The sequence below is a fragment of the Malus sylvestris genome, chromosome 7 (assembly GCF_916048215.2).
Source record: "Malus sylvestris chromosome 7, drMalSylv7.2, whole genome shotgun sequence".
Classification (NCBI taxonomy): domain Eukaryota; kingdom Viridiplantae; phylum Streptophyta; class Magnoliopsida; order Rosales; family Rosaceae; genus Malus; species Malus sylvestris.
In genome coordinates this window covers 733,215-747,847 of record NC_062266.1, presented here as the reverse complement: position 1 = coordinate 747,847, position 14,633 = coordinate 733,215, and the positions used below count along the sequence as shown (strand labels likewise).

General features: G+C 34.4%; 1 protein-coding gene across 2 annotated transcripts; it reads left to right on the top strand.

Moving 5' to 3' along the window:
* Nucleotides 1-11,371: 11,371 nt before the first annotated feature.
* LOC126629175 (transcription factor bHLH130-like) lies at nucleotides 11,372-14,541 on the top strand. Of its 2 annotated transcripts, none has more exons than XM_050299111.1 (8): nucleotides 11,372-11,527; nucleotides 11,687-11,773; nucleotides 11,887-12,648; nucleotides 13,045-13,388; nucleotides 13,491-13,658; nucleotides 13,785-13,850; nucleotides 13,941-14,009; nucleotides 14,117-14,541. In XM_050299111.1, the coding sequence occupies exons 3-8, from the start codon at nucleotides 12,033-12,035 to the stop codon at nucleotides 14,165-14,167; spliced, it is 1,314 nt and encodes a 437-aa protein (XP_050155068.1). In that variant the 5' UTR covers nucleotides 11,372-11,527; nucleotides 11,687-11,773; nucleotides 11,887-12,032; the 3' UTR covers nucleotides 14,168-14,541. The 2 variants fall into 2 exon arrangements, with proteins under 2 accessions (XP_050155068.1, XP_050155069.1); XM_050299112.1 differs by having other exon boundaries at nucleotides 11,383-11,527; nucleotides 11,671-11,773.
* The last annotated feature ends 92 nt before the right edge of the window (nucleotides 14,542-14,633 follow it).

Sequence of the window (14,633 nt, the reverse complement as noted above, 5' to 3'; positions counted from 1 at the left end):
ACAATGGACTGCTGCAAGCAACTCAACGGATCTTTGTTATAAATCTAATCGACTTCAATGGACATTTGTTGATGGAGGCAATAAAAAAAAACCGAAAAAGTAACAAGATCAATCACCATTCAAGTTTTTTGCCTATTAAGGCCTAGTTTGGGGCCTTGTTAGGAAGTGCCTACTTTTAATATGACTGAAACCGCTATTAGTGAAAATATTTGAGTTTCAAAAGTACTTGAAGTGCTTCATGCAAGAAGAACTTCCAAATCAGCCCTAAGTATTTATACATCTTCATATAATCCGGCAACTTCCAAATCATAATTATTGTTAGGATCCAAATTACATAGTAGAGATATAGTTACCACTTGATGAGCATCGACACCACTACTTCTAGTTGGACGAGTTTAAATTTCAAAATCTATATAGTAAACATATCATTAAATCATATTAGGCCTATTGTGTGACTTAATAAACCTAATTAGTTTATACATTATGCTAAACTATCTCATTCTTACTGGACTTTTATTTAATATACCTGAAACTGAAACTGAAACCAAAACCAGTGTGGGATATGGGGATCATGTGTAGGCAAGAATGAGAGATCCTAACAGTGGGACGATGCGGACAAGTTTCTAACTATTTCAATCTTCAAATTATAATTTTCGATTTTTAGTTTTCAACGTTTAGTTTTTAATTTCTAGTTTTAGTTTTTTATTTGGTGACTATTTCAATTTTAAAACAGAATCACAAAACTATTTGAAACTTGTTTGATAATTGTTTGCCACTGCAATCCACCATTCCGGAGGCTGGAAAGACTCACAAGAGCATTTCAGCATCCTCCTAGTCATCATCGTGCGATTCACCAGCACCAATAATCGAACTCATGATGTGACGTGTGGAATACGATCATGTAATTCATTACCAATCAATGGACCAATCCTTTATGATTAGAAGTTATGGTATTTAAGGGAAGAGAAAAAGAACTAGAACTAAAATCGAAAGGGTTATTAAATAAAACGGGTGTTGGGTTGGGGGGCAAAATTCTCAATTTTTTCAAATCGATGATTTTTTATGCAAATCTTAACAAGAGTCTCACAGAGCATTCTTTCCTTTTTCTATTTGTAACATGTTGAGCAAGTAGTGTCTCAACATCCAAGCAGCTATGACCTTCCAATAAAAGAAAAAGGCTGACTTTTTTATGGGTAAAGAGGTTGACCTTTTATGGGTAAAGAGTGTCTCAACATCCAAGCAGCTATGACCTTCCAATAAAAGAAGGCTGACTTTTTTATGGGTAAAGAGGTTGACCTTTTTATGGGTAAAGATTTTGACTTTTGGGAAAACCAGAACCAGGTAAGTACACTTCTTCCTCACCGTTGGCGTTTTATTTTTCAGGTCATGAAGCTCATGAGTGGGAATGAGAAAAATTCTTTCTCGATCTTCTCCCTTCTCCACTTAACCACTCTTGAATACCAATTTTGGTCAACTAAGACATCTAATACCTATGAGGACATTTCAAGCCACCGTACGTTGGTCTTTTTTAAAACATTTATTATGGGATTACAAAGGAGTTGAATTTAAAATCTCTTCGAGTTTCAACATTGAGAAGAGAAATATTACTAACTCAACAACTGGTTGATATATAAACTAGTAACATGTCAAGGCCGGAACAAGTTAGCTCCTTTAGACTATAGTCTAGTGCAATCTTGGTTCCAAAGTCAATTACAACACAATATCTTAAGATCTCAGGGATAAAAAAATTGTGGTTATCCACCGTTGGATTTTAATCCAAACGATGGAGGAGAAAGTACAACAACAAATGTTAAATGACCACCTACCATGAGGTTAAGGAGATAAGTACATATACATCCAATTTTGTCATTAGTTATTAGGTTTAATTCTGAAATTTATGCTTATCAATCTAAGTTCATTGACTTTCATCACCTAAGCAACACTACTATTTTGTTGATGATGAGCCAGACTAATTTTAGAGATAAGCTTTGTATTTCGTGCGTTAAATATATGAATTGTTATATGATCTTAATGCTCCTGACTTTGGATAATTTGTCTCTTTGTTTACACTACAAGAAATTTGGACAACGGGCATGAATTACCTCTTTTGACTTTCAATTTTTATGCGTCATGATTATATTAGTATATTTAGACTCTTCTTGTTAGTGTGCTTTGGACCTCGACCAGAGGTATTATATATGAAAGTTTTGGTTTGATTTGGTTAGCATGTTACACTCTACTGCTTTGCCATCGTTTGGCACTCTTACTGGGGGACATGCTTAAATGGGTACGTTCATGAAGATCAACTGATGAGGAAACTTCATCTCTAATGGTATTCCAATGACATCCCCTTTGATTTATAATGTTAGAGCTAGAAGTAAACACTAGCATGAATTTAGGGATTGAGGGAGGAGGCTGATGTTTAGGTCGAGTGGCTGGGTAGTAATATTAGACTATTTCACATCAAACTAGATAATCTAGATGGCAGGTTTTTATTTGGCTGGACCGCAGTTTTGTATTATGTAGATGGATTAGACCCAAACTAATGTTGCAAAAGTAGATTGAAAGTATTAAACCTGTAGATTAAGATCGAAAGATAAGTGACTACAATTTTCTTGAACTTTGAGACAGGTAATGTACCCTTTTATTTTTATATTCAGGATCACATTTCCATCAGCTAGAAAAAGAAGTGCATAATATACCAGATATCGTTCATATTCTTATCTTGGTGATAGGATCACGTATCCATTTTAGTGGCCTAAAAATGTGCTTATCGATCGCTCAACTCAAGGCAAAGGAGCAAAAAGTGCTTATCACCACCAACATAAGAATATGAAATATATCTTCTGTACCATATATATGCGCATGCGCACTTCTTTTTCTATCTGAATAACTATCTTTATCATATATAATTTCAGATTATTCGTGAGCAATGTCTGTGGTTGTAAGACGAAGTGATTCGTATGATCCTATTATTTGATTGAGAAAGAAATAGAGAGAGAGAGAGAGAAAGAGAGAGAGAGAGATTTCAAGTGCCAAATAAAATAATGGGTTTTATACGAAAAAACAGCTACCCTAACCTCATAAACTGATGCAAGGAATTTCAATAATTGAGCATGCAGAATGTGCACCATGAGAGGCCAGAGATCAACTTGCATGAAACAAGTTTATTATTTGGTGGAGTCTTGGTTTAATAATGTAATTATATGTGGAGAGAAATTTACAAATGTATGAGACACCACGGTAACGATGAACATGTTTCATGTAAGTCCATTACAAATAGTGGAAAACAAAATACCACAAACTTGGTGGTTATTGGTGGGAGACTGATTTCTAAATTAGTTTTGAAAAAGGTGTGATAATCTTCAGGTTGATTATGTTCTCACTTTCCATAAGTGGCTACAAAACACCTACTAATGCTCAATGATTAAGTTAGTGCACTCTTCTTATCTTTTTTTTTTTAAGGGAAAATAAATAAAAAGTTAGTGCACCTACTAGAAAAGAAATCCGCAAGTTACCCCTTAATTTTGTTATTTCAGTTATATTTGTTCCACTAATTTTGTTTATCACCGAACTAAAAGGAAGAACACGATCGGGGCCGATCAAGATATTAATGAGAATGAAAGGACAGGTAAATAGACAACTCATCCTCCATTGATCTTAATTACGTAGGTTAGAATATAAAACTTTTGGGACAAATGCTTTATGCTTGTTCTTTGTGGGTTCGCTTTCTACTTGAGCTTTTAATCATAAGGATTTTTGAAATTCTCTTTCACGTACCACTCTCGCGCATAAAAATGAGCGTAATCCATGGTTATATAAGCAATCAAAACAATACATTATCCCGCATTTATTAGACCATCTCCAACCCTTAACTTAAAACCTCAAATTTTTAGACCAAAAAAATTAGGTTTTAGCCCATAAATAGTTTTTCTGCTCCAATTCTTTTGGCCTAAAATTTTAGCCTCAGATTATTAAAGAATGAATTTATGCTAATTTTTTTCTTAAATTAACTTTAAAAAAATATGTAAACTATCGTAAATTAATTTTATGAACATTTTAATCTAAAAATATTTAAATTCTGATAAATATTGAAAAATCACTAAATCGATACACAAAACATTATGGAAGAATATGAAATTACTACAAAGGACAATTAATAATTTTTTTTAATTATTTTAGTAGTTTGATTTAAATTTGGATCGTTAGATTTTTTTTTTACCGTTAAATTTAATTATATTTGATCTAAGCCGTTGGATTAAATGTATTTTAAAATATATTATTTATAAATAAAAAATAAAATTTGAATCTGGATGTTGGTTGATCCAACGGTTCAAAGATTATAGCCGTGCGATTAAAAATATATCTATTGGGCTCATGATGATGTGGCCAACAGCTGCCTGACAGTGCCCCTCATGTCAGGCACTGAAGGCCTCAACTTGCGTGTGGAAAGTGGGGCGAGTGGGTGGGCTGCGATGGGCCGAAGATCAGGCAAGTCCACGCGCATAGGTGGGCTCCATCAGTGCTTTTGGGCTATTTTATGGCTCGTATTTGGTTTCCATTTGAGTTTTAGGTTTTAGGCCACATTTTAGCGTTGGGTTAGGTTGGGTTAGGTGAATAGAAGTGGAAATTTGAGTTTTAGTCCTGAATTGGAGAAAGCCTTATAGAGCATGTTTAGAACTGTTTCGTATTCGTGATGTATATATGCTTTATCCCGCTTTTAAGCTACTTGCTTCAGGTCGTAAGTGTAGAATTGGATCGATGCTTTCGTGACGCATGACAAACCCTTAAGTCAAGCATCTCCTACTCCTATATATTATGTCTAGGGTTTATCGAACCATTCCCTTTCTTCAGGGAACAATTCTCGGGTAGCATCAATCACAGCTGAGAGAGATCGATGATTATTTGGAAGGGAAAGTAATTTGCAAGCCAACGTAAATACAACTTCAAAATTGGTGAAACCAATGTCGTTTTCTTTCACTTTTGAATTTTTATTTCGTTTGTTCTCCTTTGTTTCTTCCTCCTCCTTCTCATCACCCTTCATCTGCATCTCTTCATCCATTGTTTGCTCACCATATACTTCTTATTTATCAACAACACAAACAAATGAAAACTAAACAGTAAATGATAATCGAACAAGCCTCAGCTTTTAATCTTTGTTGACAATGTCTATATTTACATGTATCGGTGCTCTAGAAAATTAATGTTACAAGTCGTTTTTAGTAATTTTTGTAGATATAATCATGAGAATTAAGAAAACGAAAGGTTTTTATTATGATATTGTGAGATTAAAATAGGTAAGTCACAACTGAATTGACAAGGGGCATACCCACTTCAAATTTGAATATGCATAATTAATTTGGTTTTAAAAGAAGAAATGAATTTTTCTGGTGTTTTACCAAATCAACACAGTTATGACTTTCTCCTAAAACCCTGAGAGGGTGGACTTTTTACATAAGTCACTGGATTGGAGTGATTTCGGCTAAAAAAAAAGGATGGAGTGATTGGAGCCAGTAGGACACAAAATTGACCAGAAATCACGAGCAAAACGTGATCATTTGTTTAAGTGAAAATATATGGCTCCCAAGTTCGAGACATTGCTTTCATCAACATCGTCAACCAACCAAACAGCCATCAGCCATGTGCAATCGATTAATTAACTAACTAATTGTGGATTACAGAAAGTTTTCAGCAACCACGAGTCAATATCTTTCGTTAATCGAAAGGTCAGGATTATCTCCCTTGTCGGGATTAGGGTTTATACAGCTGGGAATTGAAAACTTCTTTGACCAACACCGTTTTCCTCCCTGTCCTATTCATCTTACACAGTGTAAACTCATTTGTTTAATACAAATCAAGAAAGTATGTCCAGATAAATATATAATACTAAAATACACATCTTCCTTAATTTTTAAGAAAGAAAAGGCTGACTTCTTTGGAAATTTGAAGGGCCACGTACATTTTTTAACCCAAAAATTACACAAAATTTCATTAATAAACAGGGGTCATAAACCGTATCGTTTCTTCTCAAAGCAGGGGTCAAAAGACAATGTTTAGATTGATACAAACAACCCTTAAGAGGAGGGTTCCAGCCACACCAGAACAGGAGACAATAGGGCACTAGATTACATGAAATCAATGAGCAAAATAATGATTCGAGAGGAAAACCCACTCACTAGAAGTTGAACACCGAAATATATGTTATAAACATTAGTTATCAGTGCCATAAAGAGACCAAGAGTAGCAGATGCCATACAGGAGTAAGGCTCATCCACTAAAACATCCTCCCCGCATCTTTAAGTCTTTAGAACACCAAATCAGAATACAACTTCCACTTCACCTCCTCAACGAACTAGATATGACGAAAATAACCGTCCAAACTAACATGTTAAAATTTTTGAAGTGCAGCATTGGAAAAGCAATATAGTATATATTGAATGGTTTTACTCTTAATAAACTCTTACACCTATTAGGCTATGTAGATGGTTAAGTTTAGGATGTATCGGTGTTGATTAGTAGCATATCCCTTAACTACCAAAATCTAGTAATCTTGTAGCAAGTTCATCATAAATTGTTGACTCCATTTTGTACTTAAAATAAGTTAACTTGCATTATAGGGCTTTGTAATTCAAGTTTTCAAGACATACTAGCTCTTTTGTTTTATTCTCTCCTCTTGTAATATTGCTCATATAAATAAATAATAAGAAGAATTAAAATTGGATAATTTCTTACAAGAATAATTAATGAGAGTTTTTTTTTTTGTCAAGATTAAATAATGAGAGTTGGAAAAGACAAAGTTTTAGACATAAATAAATCGATTTGATTGTCCTTTTCATACTATAATACACGTGGATAATTGTGACATCTTACATCGCTCAGGGGAGTGATTCTTAAATGTATTCACATCCCTACCTAGCACGAGACCTTTTGGGAGCTCACTTGCTTCGGGTTCCGTAGGAACTCCGAAGTTAAGCGAAAATGAGACCAAAGCACTCCCAGGATAGATGACCCACTGGGAAGTTGCTCGTGAGTTTTCAAAAATAAAACCGTGAGGGAATGGTAAGCCCAAAGCGAACAATATCGTGCTACGGTGGTGGAACGGGCCCGGGATGTGGTGGACCCGGGCCAAGATGTGACAAGAATGCTTGGGAAATAAGTTTATTTCCTCACTCATAAATAACATATCTTCATAACTAAAATTTGCAATTGGAATCGTTAGATCTTTTAATCGTTCATTTGATTCATGTTCACGAAAAATTATTCGAATAAAAAATTGTTTTGTCATTTAAATGTGTAAACAAATCAACAATTTATTGTAAATATCCTATTTGGTACATATATCTTTGATTTATTTTCAAGTCCAAATTATTTAAAAGAACTAAAATTGGGGTTGCCTATATGGATAAGTCCAAATGATGACTTTGCTTAGAAGAAACTTCCAAATTTTCTTCGTATATGGATATTATTTTAATTTTTTTGAACATTAATATTATTAATTTTAACAAAAAAATAATGTCGGTTTATACCATATTTAGTGCCTCGTATTTAGATATCGTACAAATACTCGGAGGACTTAAATGTAATTATGTGATAAAGAAATGGGTAAATATGTAATAAGTGAGGAGTCCTTATTCTATAAAAGGACCCCTCACCCTCACAATTAGAGGAGGCCAATTCCTAGGCCCTCTCACCCCCTCTCAAAGCCTCACTCTCATTACATAGGCTCTCACACTCTCTCCCTCACAATTCTCTCAGAAATACAATATTAGTGTGGACGTAACCCAAACTTTGGGGTGAACCACAATATATCTTGTGTTATTTACATTTCATGCAGATTCACGGTCGGATTTACGTTGTTCCAAGATCTCCGGTTTTGTGCATCAACAATGTCAACCACAATGTCACTGATCAGTTCTAAGTAGTTGGCCTTCCAATTTATATTCAACAAAGACTTTTGGAACTGAAAATTTAATTCCGTGGACGACTAAATTAGATTACATAGTTCCATTAATGTTGCGTGAAAGAAAGGTAACAACTTATCGGTTTTTTGCTGTATTTGTTTGAATGTGTTAGTCCTGACCAATTATGCGTGTATGTATCATCCATAATCCATAGGCATGCAATCGATCTTGAACATGAATATGTCATAAAAGGGGGTAACTTCATGTTTCTCAATGCCCCCTTTTATTTTCAAGTTCAAATTAATCGATTAAAACAAAAATTGAGGTTTCACTCGTAAATTTGATTTGTAATAAATAGAAAGATTGACCCAACTTTTTAAAAGTCCTTTCTATTTCTTTGTCTATTTTGCCATCCATTAACCTATAAGAATTATTTAAAATTCTTAACTTATGCATTCTTATCTAGATATAACAAAAAAGAATCGAATTATTTGACACCACTATCTACGTAAGAAAAATATTTAGCATCATTATCTACTATAACAAAAATATTGTAACTAAACTTTGTCTAGTTTTAGTAGTTATTTTCTTATAGCAAATATGAAATCGAGAACAACTTCATCATAAAATAAATTATGTTACAAATGTCATAAAAAACATTCAACAAAAGCAAAATCTAAGGAGTGAGACAAAATTGAATAACTAGGATAATACAGTCATGAAAACAAAATTTTCAAGTTTTTGGGGCTTCCCTAAAATATGCTAAGGCTTTTGGGTTGATAAAAAAATTTCTACAACATCACAAACTATAATGATTAAGAATGATTGGGGAATACTAGTTTATAGTTTAGTGAAGTTTAAATTGAAATCTACTCCAGTGATATGATTGACTAAACGATCATTGTTTTCATTAAAAAATTATTGTTCATAAGATTTAAACATAAAATTTTCTTCAACAAAAATGAAGAGTAAATGCCGATATATCAAATGATGATTTCAGCCTAACTTTTACTTCAATGGACCACAAATGGGAATATTTTCCAAATAGCATTATATGTCATTCGGATTCCCATTTGAAGCTCACTTTACTTGATGATATCCGTGAGCACAGCAGCCACCTTTTGGCACATAAAAGTGCATCAATGGAATTAAATAAACATAGTAATCGTTATCATTAATATTTTGACAAGCAGGATAAAACATACGTGGATGGATTAGTGTGCTAATTGATCTCAATTAAAAGAATAATGAAATAATTTGAATGAGCAGTCCTGACTCCTGATCAAAGAGAAGAGATGAATATGCATGCACCTATTAGTGTCTCTTTCTGTATACCAAAGAGCAGAAGGGGTGAGTCTGGTAGATTATAGGGAAAACTAATGAAAAAAAATTGAAAACTTTGAGTTTTAACGAAAATGACAAAATAAAAGGTAAAGTGAATAGTACAAGATTGACTTTTTAATATAAAAATGTGATTTTTCGTTAAAGTAAACAGTACTGAAAGTTTTTCGTTAAAATTCTTACTATTATATGGTTTACAGTGGCCCACGGTCCAGTTTTGGTTTTAGGCTTTTAGCCGTGGAGTTTTAGACTCGAGAAGAGTCGCTTGGTCCATAAGCAAAGCACCCTATACTAATTAATGTACCACCATTATCCTCTCATTCTCTAAAGTTTTATGGATAAAATTGTTTTCAAAATTAAAAAAAAAAAAACTATTCTATATATACTCATGTACCCTAAGCTTTGTTGTATGCGTACCATACATCTTAATCATTTGTCACATGTCATTTTACTTAACCTTGGTTAACTTTAACACTAAATGTTATTTTTTCAGACTTGGTTCTGATTTCTCTATTTTTTTTAAGAATAATGAGTTGGGCTCTTCCCCTCCCCTACCCATATAGAATAGAACATGCTAAGCCAAATATTCTTCATGTAAAACCTACTTTATTTAGTTTGGGAAAATCGTACAATTTTCTGAAACCATATGCTATGGCTCGAATCCATAGTCAATCCTATTTCTGATTCCTATAGGAACAGTTGCCAATTGAATTCAAAATTTTCCATTATTTTCGTATCCGTAATAGTGTGAAAAGATGGCCGGATTCTAAGTTGTTTAAGAATAGTGGTGTTGAGTTCCATCTTTCTCTGAGGAAAGGCGAAACATAAACAACTTGAATAATCTCATGTTTGCTTTACAAGCGTTTCTCCCCCCCCCCCCCACCCCCAATGGATAGAAGTAGATAAACTGGAATTAATTTTAACTCCAACATGATGAAAAAAAGTTAAAAGGTCTCGAGAATAAAATGGTCCTATTTGACCGATATGCATTGCTAACATCAGAAAATAGAATAGTTGAGAAAAAAGTTAACTGGAGTTAAGTGAAATGACACATGACAAATAATTAGGTGTATGATGAGCATACACAATAGTTACGATAGTGAGCAAAAATGCTCCCAAAAGATAAAACTTAAACTTCTAAAGGATTAAACAACATAAAATATGGTTAATGCTTATGTCCCCTCATAGGGAAGAGTTACTTGTCCCCCTATTTACGATTAATGAAATTTACTATTCAAACATCATAATCGGAATCATTTATTCTATTTAGTATCATCTAAAGTTCGTGTATGCAAAAATTATTCAATTTTAAAATATTTTAGTAATTCATATGCATAAAACAAATGAACGGTTCTTCATAAGAATGCTATTTGTTAACAGAACCGTTGATTAGAATTTAACATGTATGAATAACTAAACATGTATACTTCTATTTAATTGCTGGTGCATAAGTATTTTTATAAGAATATAAAACATAGATGAAAAACTAACAATGGAAACAATAAAAATATAAAAAATTGATTACAGGATACTTATAACTAGTGAAAAATTATACCTATTCAAAATTTGGGACCAGAATAAGTTTGGCAAACTTCAAATTAAATTAGATCAGAAATCTAGGTTCTATAGATACACTCCAATTTTTCTCCCATTTTTATAGAAATGTTCCGATTGGGAATTCTTGGATTTGGAACGAAATTTTCAGGTTGACATTAGAATCTCCAATCCAACTTGCACCACACTAATTTATGATAGCGCCTGATAAGCGAGCTGGTCTAACCGTCCAAACTAATTCTTTTCTCAAGCAATTTTTTTGTATAACAATATCACCACCATCTAGTAGTAATATTATACTCTAAAATCTAAATTTTGCTAGTAGTAATCCATTAAGATTATAACACATAAATAAATTAATAACCCAAAAATTGAAACATACTCCAAAAAGTTTTCCTTGGAAATGGAAACCCTAAGCCAAAAATCCCAGTAATGGATGCTTGATGCTTGAGGACACAGGGTAGATCGGTCAACTCAAGTGCTGACGTGTAATGGATGCCTCGTGCCCCCATGGCATTAGGATAATAAAATTAGAACCCAAGGGGTAGTTATGGAACATCATCGGTACATATATGTCGATGCAAAGGATGTAGTCGGAGATGAGAGAGGAGGAGACATTATTACAAGAAGCTTGGTAGCTTTGTTGGTAATCCAAAGCTGCTCATCTCATCTGTGTTTTCTGGAGGAGACTGTTTGGTTGCTGGCTCAGATTCAGAAAACAAACATCATAGGTACTTGAATTGTTGAAACTCAAATCCTACAACCTCTTTATCCAAAAAAAAAAAAGAAAATAAATAAATGAACTCAAGTTTTCCTCTTTTGTAATTGTTTTCCTTATTCGTTATTGTTTCCCGATTCATGTTGTTTCCTAAAGAGGAATCTTATTGCAGGAACAAAAAAACATAAAGATTCTCAATTGCTGGAAGTAGAAAGTTCAGAGAGTTCATTTCCAGCTGCAGAAGTTCAAGTAATCTGAGGTTTGTAATCTAAATTTTCAATCTTTCGAGTAAGATCAAACCAACATGCCAAAAGGGTTTTATGTATTTATGTTTTTGGATTAATATTGGTTATTTTTCTTGGTTGTTTGCAGATTTATCTTCTGTTTAGATCAAATCAGAAGTAGATCTTATCTGGGTTTTATCTGAAAAAGCAAAGTTTGGTGAATCTTGAAGCAATCCAAGTGTTGCAAACTCTTTGAATTTTCAAGAAATTAAGATTAGCACAAAAGAATCAGATATGAGCAGTCTTTTATACAAATACAATCCTAATTTTAAGGCCTCAGAGGGAGAGCTGAGGAAGAACCACACTGCGGAGTTCATGGATTCCAATATTTTCCAGCAACAGCATCCTCAGCAGCAGCAGAGCTCCAGCTTAACGCGGTATCGGTCAGCTCCTAGCTCATTTCTGATGGAGCTTATGGATAACAATGGCGGTAGCGGCGGCGGTGGAGTTGAGGATTTGCGGTATCTTCAACCTTCGAGCCCTGAAGTCGAAACGGTGCTAGCCAGATTCATTTCTTCATGTAATGAACCAGATCACCATGATAATGGTGTGCAGCATCATCAGATTGAAATCGAAGAGAGGCCAGTGAATGTGAAGGAAGAGGCAGGGGACTCTGTTTCTAATCACAATAATGGTTACTCGAATTCTACTCATATGATGTATCAAGCTCCTCAAGCTCCTCTGGCTCAACAAGTTCATGGTTTAGATAGCAGCTCCTTTGCTGCTGTCAACTCTACCGTAATGGAGAATTCGATGATGCAATCGAAAATTGGGGTTGGAAATCGGTCTAATCTTGTTAGACAAAGTAGCTCTCCGGCTGGATTCTTCCCTAACTTGACCGTTGACAATGGTATACTAATATTTTTGTTGCCTATTTCTTGGTTGCTCTCTTGGTCGCATGTTCTATATGTGCTATGTAAATATATCGATATCTTTGTTAAAATGCGGATTGATTTGTAAAGCGGTTTAATTCAGAAAGTTAGGATTTATGTTGGTTTTGGTTGCCGATTCTTTGCATAAACTTGCCCGAAAATTCGATTTACGCTTAACTTAATGGATTAACGTTAAGTTGCAAACGATTAGAAAAGTTTGAATTTGGAGGGTTATTGTCACTTGCTACTTTAGATAAAGAAAAATTTAGTAAATAATTAAGAGGTTGGTTATGGATTTGATGACATTTCAATAATTGTTTTGAAATTTTGTTCTGGTTCCTCTAGTAATTTGTATTTGTTTGACTGAAAAACAGGCTTCAATGTGATGAAAGACTCGGCAGGATATCGCGCAGGCAATGGTGTAAACGGAGAAGCCAGTCCATCAACTTCTAGGTTGGGTAAGCAACTGAATTTCTCATCTAGGCCATCTTCATACTCACATCGTATGCCTCGGATTGCTGAAAATGAGAATGGGAACTCGGGAGAAGGTAGCCAACCACAACCGGATCATGGTTTAGGAAATGCTAATGGTAGCAATTCACATTACCACTCTAGCTTCCCAAATGATTCGTGGGTGAATTCTTCATTTAATGACCTCAAAAGAGCCAGAGACAATGACGGGAACAAGTTTTCTACTTCGACTGCATTTGAATCACATGTAGGCTTTTCACTTTTTTTTGTAAACTACATTTGTTCTTCAATTTTTACTAGGCCATCTGCTTGCTTATCATATTAACTATGTTTGTTTTTCTATGATCAGAACAATGATTTTGGAAACCACAATCATGGTTTGACGCAACATTTGAGCTTGCCGAAAGATTTTGAGATGCCCGCTACGGAGAAGTATTTGCAATTTGAAGATTCCATTCCTTGTAAAATTCGTGCCAAAAGAGGCTTCGCCACTCACCCGCGAAGCATTGCAGAGAGGGTAAATCTTCTTTTATTTCATTAGTCTTATGGCTGGTTTACACTTCACACAGATTAAGTAGCACCGCTGCATGTTATACTTTCCAAATTATATCAAATCCGTGATTGCGAAAACTATGAATTTCAGATGAGAAGGATGCGGATTAGTGAAAGAATGAAGAAATTGCAGGATCTTTTCCCGGACATGGACAAGGTATTTGCTACACTTGTAATAGATCACCATTGTAGTCGTTGTCTTGAATGCTTGAAATTGATCGAGTCTAATATGTTGTATTCTTGGCAGCAAATAAACACGGCAGAAATGTTGGACTTGGCGGTTGAGTTCATAAAAGACCTTCAGAAACAGGTTAAGGTAAAAGTTGCAGCAAACGAAAAATATAATCTTTGAATCGAATTAATCTACACAAATTTCAACCAACTATTTCTTCCCTCTAAAGTGTCATCTAACCTTGAATGCAGACACTCAAAGATACGAAGGCGAAGTGCAGTTGTTCGAGCAAACAAAAATAAACTCGATGCAAATTCATGTGCGCGGTTTGTTCATGTAAAGGTAGCAGTAGAAGATCGGAGAGGAAAAGGAAAGCGATTTCTTTCTTGTCTTCTGGTCTTTTTCACTTGAGAGATAATAGTAGGATGGTAGGATGTATTGTGGGTGTGGAATTTTAGCCTGTTTCATGTTAGCTTTTAGGCTTCTGTTGTTTCAACTTCTTCATGATGTAAGAAAAGCACACAATAAAAACTTAGCTCAAAGCACTTGTCCAAGGGATGAGTGAGAGTTGAGAAGTGAACTAAGATTACGATGTGCTACAATTTAATTCTACTTCCTAACCTGGAAACAAAAGCATCAATAAGACCACCAGCTGCAACAAGGCACCATTTTATGACTTGTGAAGTTTCATTTCTAGAAGCAAAATCAATTACCAGCACCCAACATTGTTGAGGGGGCTTGATGGTTTCAATTTTTTTGGTGTAAATT